A 13975-nucleotide genomic window follows, 5' to 3' on the forward strand; every position below is an offset into this window, starting at 1 on the left:
TAGCCTTCAAATCAGGGTTTTTCCTTAGTTACAAAGCAATCCTTATTCACCGTTAGATGAAAACCTGATTTATATTCAAGCTAATATTTCTCAAATGTTAGATCGAAAACTTAGATTGTCACACACACTTGGGTAGAAGTTTACTGGGTTCGTGAAAACCATGCCCAAACGTGTGCGTGTATGTTGGTTCAACATAGTAACCCAAAAGGTTAACCATATGAGCATTTCATATTAACCTTGTTCTTCTTCACCATAACTAGTTAAATTGACTCAAATGAACTAGTTAAAGAGTTGTTCAATTGCTATGAGATCTTATGTAACCACACAAGACACAATTGAAACAAAGATGATTCGACTCGATTGAATCGGCTCATGAACATTATATCCATGGTTAGCATAAAGCATTCCTTAGTAATTTAATGATTCATGTTCAGAGCACATCTTTAGATCATAACCTCTTAAGTTCACAAACAAGTTCGCGGACTTAAGTAAATCGGTTGAGTTTTCCAAACTCAGCAGAAATTCTCGGAAAGAGAACTTCCGCCAGTTCGCGGACTGGGTTCGCGGACTTAGCACACAAACGAGTTTTGGAAAATCCAGCATAAATTCTCGGTCGAGAACTTCCGACAGTTCGCGGACTGAGTCTGCGGACTGGATTCGCGGACTTGGCAAGCCAATTCCACAATCCTCCCGATTTCTCTTGATCAACAAAGTTCAAAAACTTCGGTTCAAAGAATACATGGTTATGTAATGTAAACTCTCATTTCAATCATTGATACATTCTCAGAGGACGCTATGTAGCCGTTATTCACAGACCGATTCACGTCAGAGCAATTCTCAAAGTGATTGAAACTTGACATGACTTTCGTCACTAGGTGAAGATAAACTTGATCAAAGCGAAACGCTTTACCAACACACGATTTCGAGATAAAATATAAGCAATGAATGCTCAGCTTGAAATGTCAAATGTGTATGATCTAGTCTATATAGCATACGACTTTTGTCTCATAAGAAGTAGGAGATAAAAGAGATAGACTTTTGAGTGATAGATAAGTTCAGGTCTCCACATATACCTTTTTGTTTATGAAGTTCCACGGTTCCTTGTATAGATATTCGTCGTTGTATGATGAATCGCCATGAAGTTTTGAGCTTAACTACACTTTTCTATCCTAGTCCGAGACTTAGCAATGTAGGCTAGAAATCAAGACTTATAGTTTTGATCACTAACATTGACAAACATGCTTGAGATAGAAACGCATGCGAGGTTGACCGAGCTATGCTCTAACAATAAAGGTTTCACGGATACACCTCATGTAAACCCTCCCGAGATTATAACTCGGCCACTAGGGCCACATAAGGGTTTAAAGGCTTGTTGCACACACTTAATGCAATCGCGATGCCTGCGAAAATGAGTTAGGATTTCATTTTCTAGATTAGATTTGCTCGAGGACTAGCAAATAATAAGTTTAGGGGTCTCTGATTGACACATTTTTGTGTCTGATTATCTCAATTCTATATATTGATATTGCTCCTTTTTGTACTTATTATGGTGTTTTATGTGTTTGTAGGTGTTTTTGGAGAAACAAACTCTTTCCCAAAAAGTTGCTCGAAAAGTGGTATTTGAACCTCCAGAGAAAATTATTAAAGGCACCCAGAAGATGTATTAAAAGCACCCCAGAAGTATGTTGGAGACGCCCCAGAAAAGTGTTATTTGCATCCTAGAAAACTTACTAAAGTACAAAAAATTGGATTTGGGCACCCCATGGAAAGTGTTAAAGGGACCCTCATTTTTGCTAAGGGCATCCATCTTCTTCCCTATTTCAAATTCAAGTTTGGTGGGAAAATTGGCAGTGAAGAAGCGAAATTAGGGTTCAAATTTTGGAAGGGATTTAATGAGATTCAATTGTCAGATTTGGTTGGACTGGACTTGATTGAGTTAAACATGCCTTATATGGTGTTTTGATTCGACTGATTTGGGCTGGATAATGGGGAAAACATTTGCAGTAAAAGTTCAAAATTACGATGCGAGTTTTGGGTGATTCTTAAAGAGATTCAATCTCAAAAAATTGTTGGGTTGGACTCATTAAGGGTAAAGATGCTTGATATGTCTCTCAGATTCGAAAGAAATTGGATGGATCGACGGATTTGAATGAAACAAAGAAGAGGAGGTAAACTTGGGTGATAGTTTGATTTTCATGGGATTTCCTGTGTAGTTTGGAAGCTGGCATGTGGATAGAGCGAGTCTTACTCTAGATAAATGTAAACCCATCGTGTTGGAGTGTTTGAATTGAACTATAAGCAGACGCGTGAAAAGAAGAAACATGCAAATAATTCCCGTAACTTGGAAAAAATAAATAAATAAAAATATAGCAAGAATATCTTGGAGATTTGATTCCCTAAGTATAAAATAGGTGTTGGGGAGGCATATGAGGATTATAGAGAGGTTTGGGAGCTGACAGAGGGCTACAGAGAAGAATTGAAGTTGCATCTGAAGTTCTCTGCTCCTGCACGTCAAGAACACGAAAAACAATTGCTGCCAGAACCGTCACTATTCAACAGTGTTAACGACAGAAAATTGTAAAGGCTTTATCCTAAATTGCAACGCTTCTCTAAGTTTTCTTTGTGATGGGGTATTTGTAACGCCTACAAAGCGTTGCAAATCTCTGTTTTATTATAATTTCTGCTTTGTAAGCACTTTTTGAGCAATGAAATCATATCTTGAGTGTGTTTCCAGCATGATGAGCTAAACCAATCTTTGGGGCAATGGAGGAAGCTACTTTTCTAACAATTATGTGGTAATATATATTTAATTAATTTCTGCAATTCTTTTTATGATTATTTGTGTTGAATAAAAAATTAAAATAATGATTTTTATTAACTAGTTGCGTTCTCACTTGATGGTGCATGTTTAGCTTAGGGCTGTTGATGTTTAACAACTAATATTTTGAAAATCTACTATTGCCAATACTTTAGAATCAGTTGAATGTATGATAATTACTAATATTGAATCACATAAAAATTGGTTAATAGTGGAATCTTAGCCTCAGTGTTCTCAATAATCTTGATATCAACTTTTAATTAGATTTGCTACTTTTAACTTTATAATTTAAATCTAGAATCGAATCTTTACAAGTCTGAGAATCGAATTCTTTTTACCACTTTGTACAACGCATCACTCCCCTTTGTCAATTTTAGTGGCAAAACTATTCAATACATATGGATTCAAAATAAATAAACTTTTCATCTCAATCCACTATGCTTGATTTCCTAAACCATCTAACGGTGGACTACCAAATTCTAACCTAGTCCGAGACTTGACTTAGTAGACTAGAAATCAAGATATAGTTTTGATCATCTAACATTAACGACAAGCTTGAGATAACAAAACTCGTGGGTTCAACCGAGCATTGCTCTAACATTTTATTTTCTTGAAGATCCCTCATAAGCATATAAATTTACATACCTTGATTGAATATCTTTATGAAGGAAGTCAAACAGGCTTTCTGTTAGATGCAGAATAATCATAAAAGTCTAGGCCAGTAAAGGACGTCATCTAGGGGAATCATGTTGCGTGGGGTCTTGCGAGATCTAAGAGACGTAAAGGACCACAACTGAAGAATTATTACTCGTAGGGTCGATTCTATCTCAACTACACTCCAGTATGAAGTATGATAGTAGGCTAAAGTCTGTACCGGCTTAATACCCCATGTCTCGGGGTTTTTCTGCTTTTTCTTGTGTTATTTTTTTTTCTGCATTATATTATTTATCTTTATAATAAAAATATCACAAGTAGTATGTTGAAATAATTTAGACAGTTTTCAAGCCAAAAAAATTATATAGAACTTACAAGATTTATTCTTGCAAATTCGTATCTTGAAAAAAAGCTTACAAGACTTGTTCCTGTTGGAATTCGGTTCTTAACATTTCGGGTACATACTAGGTTATTGCTTAGATACTAATTTCTGAGATCGTCTAAGTTAAATGTATCTCCCTATCAGGTATCATTTCTTTACCGTTGATCTGTGCTATTGATTGTGACAAGTTTTCCACATATCTTTCCGAATTAAAATTTGGTGGTGTACTTGGTACCCTTTTTTTTTACAGTGGCATGCAAAAGCAACATTGAAAATCTTCATCAGAATACATCCATCCATTGATAAAACAATCACGCAACATTTGTTGATGTCCTTCCTCTCGAAATCTCCACGTATATCTTCTTGTACTGCTCTTGGTTGTGGAGCTTGCGGTACTTGCCACGTGTATAATTGCATCATGGTGTTCGTCATCGTTCTTTCATCGTTTGAATCTTCATCCATTTGATCCAGGGAATGCATCCATGCTTGTTATTCATTGAGAAATAGTATTGCAACTTTCTGCGCTTCCTCATTTTCCAAATCAGGATCCATATGTTTTTTTATTTTATTGAAATGACCGAAAACAAAGAATATATTAAAGAAATTTGATGAATTTTTGTGCAAATAGGAAATAGATAGAAGTTGCATGAGTTTATTGGTGAATTAAAGAAGATTTATATAGGTAGGATAGACATACAACCGTTGGATGAATGGTTAGAAGTGTAGCTATTTTTGTCGAAGATGGCAACGATAGGCTCTAGTTTAACCGAGGCTCAGTTGATGTTACGCCGAGGCTCGACTTAATCTGAAACGAGCGTCCCAACTAAGGACGATCGTCTCAATCTTCACCGCTATTCTCTTTTCTCAATGTGAGAAAATGAGTTTGCCTATCCACATGGACCATCAAACCGGATATTTTTGTCAGTCTCCACTAGATTTGCTCTAAGTTTTTTTTTTTTTCCTTTTTTTTTTGCTTTTTTTCTTTTCTTATTATGACCATGAATCAGTTCATGAGCTATTATTACATTGACCATATTCCAAAATCTGTCTAAAAGGAAGAAAATTATATTAGAAATGTGAAATTATATTTTTAAGCAAAGATTTCATTTTATTAACAAAAAGGTTTAGAGATAATGAAATATTACAAAGCCCTGAAAATCTGAAATTAGAAAGGGTTTTACCTAAATACCACCCATGTCTTTCCTAAGCACCACTCATAATAAAAAATAAAATAATATTCTACCTAATTTGACGTGGGTAATAAAACTCACCTTCCTCCTTAATCTCGCCTAATACGGTTATACATATCGTTGCAATAGCCGTCGTTGCCTTCACCACCTTTAATTTACTAAATACTAAAAACATTAACACCTTGATTGTATTGCGATTTAAGTTTTAGTTTTTAATTTTAATATTAATCTTTATCCCGTTTGAAATAAAGTTAGACCTTAATCTTTTTTATCCTTATCGATTAGGCTTCAATTTTTAATGGAAGCAAATCAAGTTTTGATTTTAATCTCAATCACGATTCCAATTTTGAGAAACTCTGATATAGATCTCACAAAATTTGTTTGATTCCATCGTGGAAGAAGCACTACGGCATTCCCGCAATCAATATGATATTGTTTAAAAACTTTTTAACTAGAATCAATCCATAGTTATATGTTGTATTATGAAGAGGGGTGGTGATGCTTGTGATTGTGGTTGTTGTAAGTGGTAGTGATAATGGCTTACAGTGACGTACCACTGTATTGGGCTGATCGTGAAAAAGGTGAGTTTTTATTACACACTTTAATTTAGGTCTACATCTACTGAGTTTTCAGTCCATGAACGGTACATAGGGTCAGCATGAGTGGTGTTTAGGTAAAACCTTAGAAAGACCTTTACGTTCTAATTTTAGTTTACCATCCTGGCGTTCAGCCTATTGTGTCACTATTATTACTGACGGACCTATGAGAGGGCCACCAATGCCACCCCAAGTCAAAATAGAAAAGTTAGTGGCCTGGATCCGTCCCTGATTATTACTCCACCTAACGTCTAAACACAGCATATCTCGAGAAACAAATGTTAGATTTCCACTACAACTCTGAAACACAGGATCATTTATTAGTAAACGTATTTTAACACAGAGTCCACCTAACTAACAGTTCTCCCTGCCATGGCGAAACCAACTCAAGAATACATACAGAAACCCTAATTCCTTCTTAACCCACAATGTTAATTATCAAATCCTTAAACACTATCATAATCTCAATGATGTTTGGTTTCACAATTTTGATTCTCTTCATTACTGGTTTCCTCGAATTCCCATCCGTTTCCTCTTCTTCTTCATCATCATTGTTATCATCTTCTTCTCTTACTGATTACAAAATTACAGCTAAGAGAACCGTAGATCCTTTTGTTGACTTAGTGGGTGCATTCAAAAAGTGGGATTCTGAAGTGGGTTGTTCTCAATTTAGAGAAAAACACAAATTTTTGGGAAATAGGTCTACTTCTTGTTTGCAGAATGTGAATGGAGAGATTGATTGTAAAGCATTGAAGATGAATCATGTGAGTGTATTGGTGAAAGGATGGACATGGATTCCTGATAATTTGGATAATTTGTATTCCTGTAGATGTGGGTTGACTTGTCTTTGGACCAAATCTTCTGTTCTTGCTGATAAACCTGATGTGTTGTTGTTTGAAACTACTACACCTCCATTTCAGGTAAATGTTGCATGTTTATTGTTTTTTGGCATGAATTGCTTGTGGATTTTATATGAATTTGAACTTGGTATTGATGAAACAGGATATTAAACTCTTTTTGCACATAGATCTATGGTTGTAGTGAACAATTGTATGCCGTGAACTTTACGTTGGTTTCGTACACATCTAGGTGTTTGTGCAAAGATCAATCAATACAATAATTTCACCATTTGATAATCATTTATTACAATAAGAAGATGACTTAGAATGCTTGTTATATGGACGACTGGACAAATGGTAATTTTCTGCAGAAGATTGATATAACAGATGGTTCAATGTAGATTTACATTTTGGTAATATTACAAAATATCACAGTCACTAGGCTATGTAAATGCTTGTTCCTTGGTTATGAGTTGTAAAATCAAAATATTGCAAACACTAGTCCGTGTAGTGTAGGTAAATGGAGGAGGGGTAAACTATACTAGACTAATAATATCGCAATTAACCCACCTTCACTCATGAACCTTTTGAGGTTATAATGAAGTATTTGCATTCTGTACAAATTGAAGAGAAAAGAGAAAGATGTGGATAGACTGGATACATGATGTAGGTGTCATTAGGTGTGTTTTGGTCAACCTTTTATACCATCAAAAAAATCTCGACAGATAGCTAATCTGCTTTCCATTTCTGCATCATGCTCTGGCTAGTCTAATTTGATTAAATAGGCATAGTAATTGGACCTTCAGGCATAATGGATATGTCAAGCCTTTTACCATCTTCTCTTTCCATTTTCGTCTATTGTTGCTGTTCCTCTTGTTCAAAAGATTTACGTGGTATAAACTGGAGCTTCGGCTTCGGTTTCTAGTTGTTCCGTTTTAATTGTATGTGGCTCCCTCTACCCCCTCAGTAATGAATACTGAAGGGTGGGCACTGCACTACAAGCAGTATAATTTGACTTCCACAAATATATGTTTTCTGTCTTCCCTTATATCATGATGTTTCCAAGTTCCTCAAGCAGCAAATGTTTTCTCATTGCTCTTGCATGGCACATGTCGCTAAACTAAAGGCTTCGAAAATCTGGCTAAATACTGAAGTCAACTGGTTTTCCACTACCTCTGAAATGTTCAAGCTCTGGACATGTTATAAGGTGGTTATGGTGGAGGGGTACAAGTAATATTTCAAAATTTCCGTGAGTCAATAGCTACTAGGTAGATCTCAGAGTTGCCTTATCTTGGATCACAACAAACAAATGATATCTGCTTACTAATCCAGGATATTCTCAGTTCATACATTTCTCATACTGTCAGGAAACAATTCAATATGGGTATCACGGAAAAGCTAAAACGGATCATTCCAGTTCTTTATCCAAACTTCATTTCCAGTATTTTGGTTGCAGCTTAGATTTTTGTGACATTTTACCATATTTCTCTTTTTAGTGGCTAAATATTAGATCTTCCGATCTCAGTTGAGTTGTTACTCCATTAGAGTCGGTTCTTCAAATTCGGGAAGTAGGAACCAAACAGTTAGGTTCCGTATGCTTATGCTTTTATTGTTTATATAGTGAATTGTACAATTCTAAGAATCTAAGCAGTTTCTGATCCCTCTGTGAACCTTACCTTATCAGTAATCACTTGATTAAACTTAAGATGTATAGCAAAGAGAGTAATGTTTACTTCCCAGTGGTAATTTCAAATTGCTGTGAGTGAGAAAAGTTGATTTTGCTGTTGGATGGGGTTCATTTTGTATATTATAAAAATCATTCGTGAATTACCTTATATATCTTGTTTTTGTTTTTCTAAATTACAGAGACGTGAAGGAGACCCGCTTCGCGCGTACATGGATCTTGAGGCAGAAAGGAAAAGATCAGGTGTAGAAGATATCTTTATTGGCTATCATGCAAACGATGATGTTCAAGCAACTTATGCTGGTAGTCTTTTCCACAATAATCGTAACTATCATGCATCTCCTTACAAAAACAAAGTAAGTTGTATCTTCTTGGTTCTTATCTGATTTTTTGTGTTTGGATGATTTCCTTACATTAGATCATTTATACACCTATAATTCTTAGGAACACATATATGGTTCAAACACCTTATAATTTCGATTAACATCTGAGGAATCCAACTTTATCTTTGTGAGGATATGTACACTATTTGGATTTTCTCTGGATGGGTTGTACCAGCCCTGATATATCTCTGGTGTGAACACATCCTGACTATTATGCATGTATTTTTAGTAGCGTACTGTTCTCAAAGTACAAACTTTCCTATAATGCCATGGAGACGGTAATTGCATGTTTGTACTATTTTTCTACTACAGGATATACTCGTTTATTGGTCTTCATCAAGGTGCCTTCCTCGTAGAAACAAACTTGCAAAAGAACTCCTCTCGCTACTGCCTCACCACTCATTTGGAAAGTGCTTGAACAATGTAGGAGGCCTGGATATGGCTCTTTTTATGTACCCTGAGTGCTCTAACAACCCTAGTTCGGCCCCAAAATGGTGGGATCATCTCCATTGTTCAATGTCTAATTACAAATTTGTTCTTGCAATTGAGAACACGATGATAGACAGTTACGTTACGGAGAAGCTATTTTATGCCTTAGATTCTGGTGCAATTCCCATATATTTTGGAGCACCTAATGTTTTAGAATTTGTTCCGCCAAATTCAATAATAGATGGTTCCAAGTTCAGTTCAATGGAAGAATTGGCTTCTTACGTGAAGGCCCTCGCAAATGACCCTGTTGCTTACGCAGAATACCATGCCTGGAGGAGATGTGGTGTATTAGGTAACTATGGAAACACTCGTGCTGCCAGCTTGGATACAGTACCATGTCGGTTATGCGAGGTTGTAAGTAGAAAAGGTGGAAGGAAAGCATGAACTTTCTGGATTTACCGTTACATTCTTTACACATCGTTTATATCATTGATTTCTGCTTTCTTCAGTTTCAAGAGATTTAGGACATTCTTGGCAGGTACGCCGTTTTTCTTATTTACTGGGTCATTGTTAGCATTATACAACATGGGGGTTGAATTTTGCATAGTATATTCATGTCTTGGGTCATTGGAACTTATTGATCCCAAAAGTTTTCTCTTATCTTCACTGTGACCCTTAATGAAATGCAACTCATAGACTTCACTGTACATGTAACTAACAGTAATTCCAACACGTAATAATTCTCTGAAATTTTGGTTATTTTTCTAGGTTTTCCTTAATTTAGTTATACATTACGGTATGACCTCTTACAGTATGCATCATCTGGCGGATAATGTATTGCCAGAAATTATTCGTTGAAGTTCATTAAATATTCCGCTGTTCCCTTTGAAAAATGATTCTGCCATTTTTGTTATACATACTTCGTTTGTTGGAAGTCTTAAAAGTGAAATACTTTGTTTTTAGAGTGTGTTTTCCGTGGCAATCTTCATGGACAAATAGTTATTTGTAACTTTATCACATTAGAAACTGAGTATGGCCCTGCAAAGTAGATGCTACTTTGAGTAGGTGAAGGAAATCGAGTCATTATTGATATAGAAGATTATTACATGAAAGTAAATAGAATTTTCAGATGCAGTTATTCTTTCTGTGATCTAGGTTGGGGATCTTAGTGAGGTTTCGTCATCTTCTTCTCTATGAAACTTCCAAATTGCATCCATCAGAGCATTAGAAGGAGTGCACTTGGATTTCGCTGAACTCCGTTGCCCCTGCACCATAATCAACATCAGTCATAAGTAATTATTAAGAATCCAAATTCTCACTTCCCCCGGGATTCCTTATTCAATCAAAAAAATGTAAAGATTGGCATGAACTGCGTAGTGAGGGGGTGTAACTCTGAGTGTGAAATCAGCCCTTAGAGCAAACATATATGTGGATCCCGTGACAGTGTTACCAAGGTGTAGGAATAATTAAAGAAATGTAAACCAGTGTTAACGAGGTGTAAGAATAACTAAGAAATGCAAGGTTTACTAATACAGCAGTGTTAAGTGCCAACAACAACAAGCACTTTAAATTTCAGAAATAAATTTAAAGTAGAGTAATAATTCTTACTCTTTTACTTGATGCGGACTTTGTAATTTTCACGCTTTGCATATTTTCTGGTCTATTCGTTACATATTCCTTCAACTGTTGATCATCCATGGCTTCAATTATACTAGTCTGCACAATTAACAAAACAACATCAAATGCAGTACAAATTAGTCTCCCAAGCTGTCACAATAGGCAAATGGGATGTTGGCAAAAAAAGAAAAAAAAAAAAAGAAAAAGAGAGAGAAGGGCAATGGGGTTTGGGCACCGGGTAGGCGCTTCCAAAGTCATGATGGAGCTAAATATTGACATAAGATACTTGGATAGGATAAGTAATTTCCACACCCCCTCGGGTCACTTAAAAGCAGTAATGTAGGTCACAAACTCTTTTTCAGATGGATCATAAAAATCTATGTAAGTATTACGATCAGCAACCATATAAAAATGCTTCAAAAAAAAAAAAACCATATTAAATAATGGCCTACCCATGTTATAAGTTCTTCAATTTCTTTTCCCATAGTTTCTTCTTCCTTGTCTGCATGAGCTTTCTTCTGCCTCCATGAAACCAACTGATTAAGATCACCATTTTTAATAGTTTTCTTCTTCTTACTTGTTTCCCTACTCTCAGTAGACATTATTTCAAATTGATCGAGCAAGAAAAATCAAATTTGTATATGCTGATTTTGATAGAGAGATAGAGAGGGAGGAGCTGGAGTGAAGAAGTTAAGAACACACAAAGATGATGAGAATAATGACATAATTATTATTATAGACAAGTCAATATAACGGTCAATCAGCAGATATCATACTGATAACGAACTAAGTGCGGCCTATTAAGCGTTACATAAATACAAAAATGATTACACAGACAAAAAAGACAATAACAAGAAAAACGGTTACAAACTAGACAGCATGGTTTTGCTGCAGGTGGAAAGACTAAAGCCAAACTAAATGTTTCATCAAAAATCAAACTCATGAATTTTCTCCATCAGTCGATAGAATACTTCCTTGCCATATTGGAAAAATATATATACATACTAGGTATCCCGGGGCCTTACGGCCCCGGCTCAACCTCTCGTTATAGGCTTAAGTGTACGTACTTTATTTCTTTGTAACAATATAATTAAAAAATATTACAACCTAGTTAATGTATCCAAAATAATGAATATTTAATTTCATCCCTTATTAGTTTCAAAACCAATCATCGCTATTGTACAACGAAATAGAGAATCAAAAGAACAGATGGATCCATGTTGGCAACTATAAGTTAGTTTAGCTTAGTACGCAACGTGAATAACAATGAGAGAACAACAAAAGGGATGACCTTTTTTCTCTACAAAACATATTTAAACATACTCAGAGAATGATACAAAACAGAAGTGCTCAAATTGGATCAACTCCATGAAAAATTAAATTGATAGTGTTTTACGTGGGAAATACAATATGTTCTTTTTTTTAGCTAAATAAATGTGATTTACTTAACATGTGATTGTGAGCCTAATCTGGCCAGTGCAGGGATTATAGCAACGTGACACTCATGCATCAATACGTCTAAGCTCCCATATTAGATAAAAATAGTTGGTATATCAGCATGCTAAATTTGGAACTTAAACAGTATTCCAATTAATAACCAACTGTCAATTTTTAATAGAGGACGAATTTACTTAGACTGTCCATTATCTTCACATGTTATTTTTAATTCACTGAAGATACTACTCTTTATAAATTTATGATGCTCCCCAATCATGAAAATGCATGTTATAAGACCATAATGATGTGGTCTATATATTTCATGAAAAGTATTTCATAAAATACATACCGATAGGAAAAAACAATGTATTATTGTTTCTGCTTATCATCCAAAAATATGCTTCAAGGAAAAAAAGGTTGGTATGTGTTAACACTTCATTTTGAAATGATTTGAAAAATAAATCATATTCCTTCAACCAACACAACCAAACAGGTGTTAAAAGACTTGATGTTAAGAAAACGATACGAAAACATACGGGAAACTAACCAACAAAAACACTCATTGAGTATATAAAAAGTCGAAGAATCCATTAACAAAATTGGGAAAGAAAAAAGGTAACCCTTATAACAGAGTAACTCAATAATTCCAAACAAAAATTATAATTAAAAGCCCTAGATATGCACATATTGATACATATTGTACTCTTCATTAGTACATATATTACGTTCAACCGAAATAAGAAAGCAGTAATATATGTTGATTAAAAAACGATACGAAAACAGTCATACTTATTATTGTAAAATGCAGTATCACATAACCTATTAATCCTATTTGAATTCTGCTAATCGTTTAGCCTGAAACCAAATCTATATGTATTTGAATTATGCTCGACTTCCATATTATTTTTTCAGTTTTATATAATATAAGACCTTCTTTGTGTATTTTTGTTCTTTCTTGATCCAAAATTCTATCCATGTTTACACTATATTTTTGTTGTGAGTGAATGTTAACATTCTTGTCTTTTTTTTTTTTAACTTTTCGTTCATCCTTGTAATAATATTTCCCAAATTCTACGATATGTTCTTTAGATGCATGGTTTGGGAAAAAATTCCTCATATCATGCCCTCTATATATTTGTTCTGTTACTTGTTTTTTTAAGGATGAAATCACTTCTCCATCTATTTCTTTAAAAAAACTATGGAAAACAAAAATTTCCTATTTTCTTAAGTTGCAGATTTCTTAGTAGTTGTTTTGCATCCGTCCCTTCATTAGAATCTGAATTTTCTCTGAAAATTTTCCCCAGTACAATGCTTCACATACAATAAATGAGTTGTAGAATTTTACTGCCATATGACGATAGATGAGTTGTAGATTTTTTTCCTGCATTGTTGATTTCGTCAGTGTCATCTAATTCAAAAAATTGGCTAATTATAAACGTGATGTCATTCCAATCTTTGTCTAATTTTTTATATTGTTTAAACTTTCATATCTCGTGTTTTTGTCCTTCTTTTCGATGTACATATATATGATCCTATTGTAATTATAGGTAACCCAATCTGTTTTAGATTCATAAAACTCAATATGATAATACTATGAAACGTAATCTCGTACTGGTATTGTTCTCCATGTATATGCCTTCCCAACTCATATGTTTTTTTTGGAATCTATTTGTTTTCTATTAAGGAAATAAGGGATCGGTATGTAGAGTTTCTTATGTTTTGTCGTACATAACATTGGTTTATTGATAAGGATATGTTCTTCATCTATTGAACTATTTTGACCCGAAGTTTGAAATCTTGTTGTGCAAAGATTTTTTTCTCTTTCTATTATTCTCCAAAATCATATCGTTTATTGATCTCAAACTTCATCTATTGTAATGCAAAAACTCTGTTCTTTTCTAGGTTTATTTAACAGGAAAACCTTGTTATTATATTGGTTTGAATAG

At 34.6% G+C, this 13975-nt stretch overlaps 2 protein-coding genes across 2 annotated transcripts; one reads left to right on the forward strand and one right to left on the reverse strand.

Annotated features, from left to right (window-relative positions):
- The first annotated feature begins 5940 nt into the window (after positions 1-5940).
- On the forward strand, positions 5941-9734 carry LOC113356155 (alpha-(1,4)-fucosyltransferase-like). The gene is made up of 3 exons (XM_026599189.1): positions 5941-6560; positions 8346-8519; positions 8859-9734. The coding sequence occupies exons 1-3, from the start codon at positions 6069-6071 to the stop codon at positions 9417-9419; spliced, it is 1227 nt and encodes a 408-aa protein (XP_026454974.1). The 5' UTR covers positions 5941-6068; the 3' UTR covers positions 9420-9734.
- Positions 9735-10126: 392 nt separating this feature from the next.
- On the reverse strand, positions 10127-11194 carry LOC113359445. Its single transcript, XM_026603077.1, has 3 exons — positions 11045-11194; positions 10584-10691; positions 10127-10240 (listed from the first exon to the last, which is right to left on the reverse strand). Exons 1-3 carry the CDS (start codon positions 11192-11194, stop codon positions 10127-10129), a joined length of 372 nt encoding a protein of 123 aa, XP_026458862.1.
- Positions 11195-13975: the final 2781 nt, after the last annotated feature.

The sequence above is a fragment of the Papaver somniferum genome, chromosome 3 (assembly GCF_003573695.1).
Source record: "Papaver somniferum cultivar HN1 chromosome 3, ASM357369v1, whole genome shotgun sequence".
In the NCBI taxonomy this organism is placed as follows: Eukaryota; Viridiplantae; Streptophyta; class Magnoliopsida; order Ranunculales; family Papaveraceae; genus Papaver; species Papaver somniferum.

What these genes read in the sequence shown, in the direction of transcription:
- LOC113356155 (XM_026599189.1), top strand. Translation starts at nt 6,069, where the DNA reads ATGTTAATTATCAAATCCTTAAACACTATCATAATCTCAATGATGTTT. An exon ending in CTACTACACCTCCATTTCAG is followed by an intron (nt 6,561 to 8,345) that starts GTAAATGTTGCA and finishes TCTAAATTACAG; the next exon opens with AGACGTGAAGGAGACCCGCT. An exon ending in CATCTCCTTACAAAAACAAA is followed by an intron (nt 8,520 to 8,858) that starts GTAAGTTGTATC and finishes TTTCTACTACAG; the next exon opens with GATATACTCGTTTATTGGTC.
- LOC113359445 (XM_026603077.1), bottom strand. Translation starts at nt 11,194, where the DNA reads ATGTCTACTGAGAGTAGGGAAACAAGTAAGAAGAAGAAAACTATTAAA. An exon ending in TTGAAGAACTTATAACATGG is followed by an intron (nt 10,692 to 11,044) that starts GTAGGCCATTAT and finishes TTAATTGTGCAG; the next exon opens with ACTAGTATAATTGAAGCCAT. An exon ending in AGTCCGCATCAAGTAAAAGA is followed by an intron (nt 10,241 to 10,583) that starts GTAAGAATTATT and finishes ATTATGGTGCAG; the next exon opens with GGGCAACGGAGTTCAGCGAA.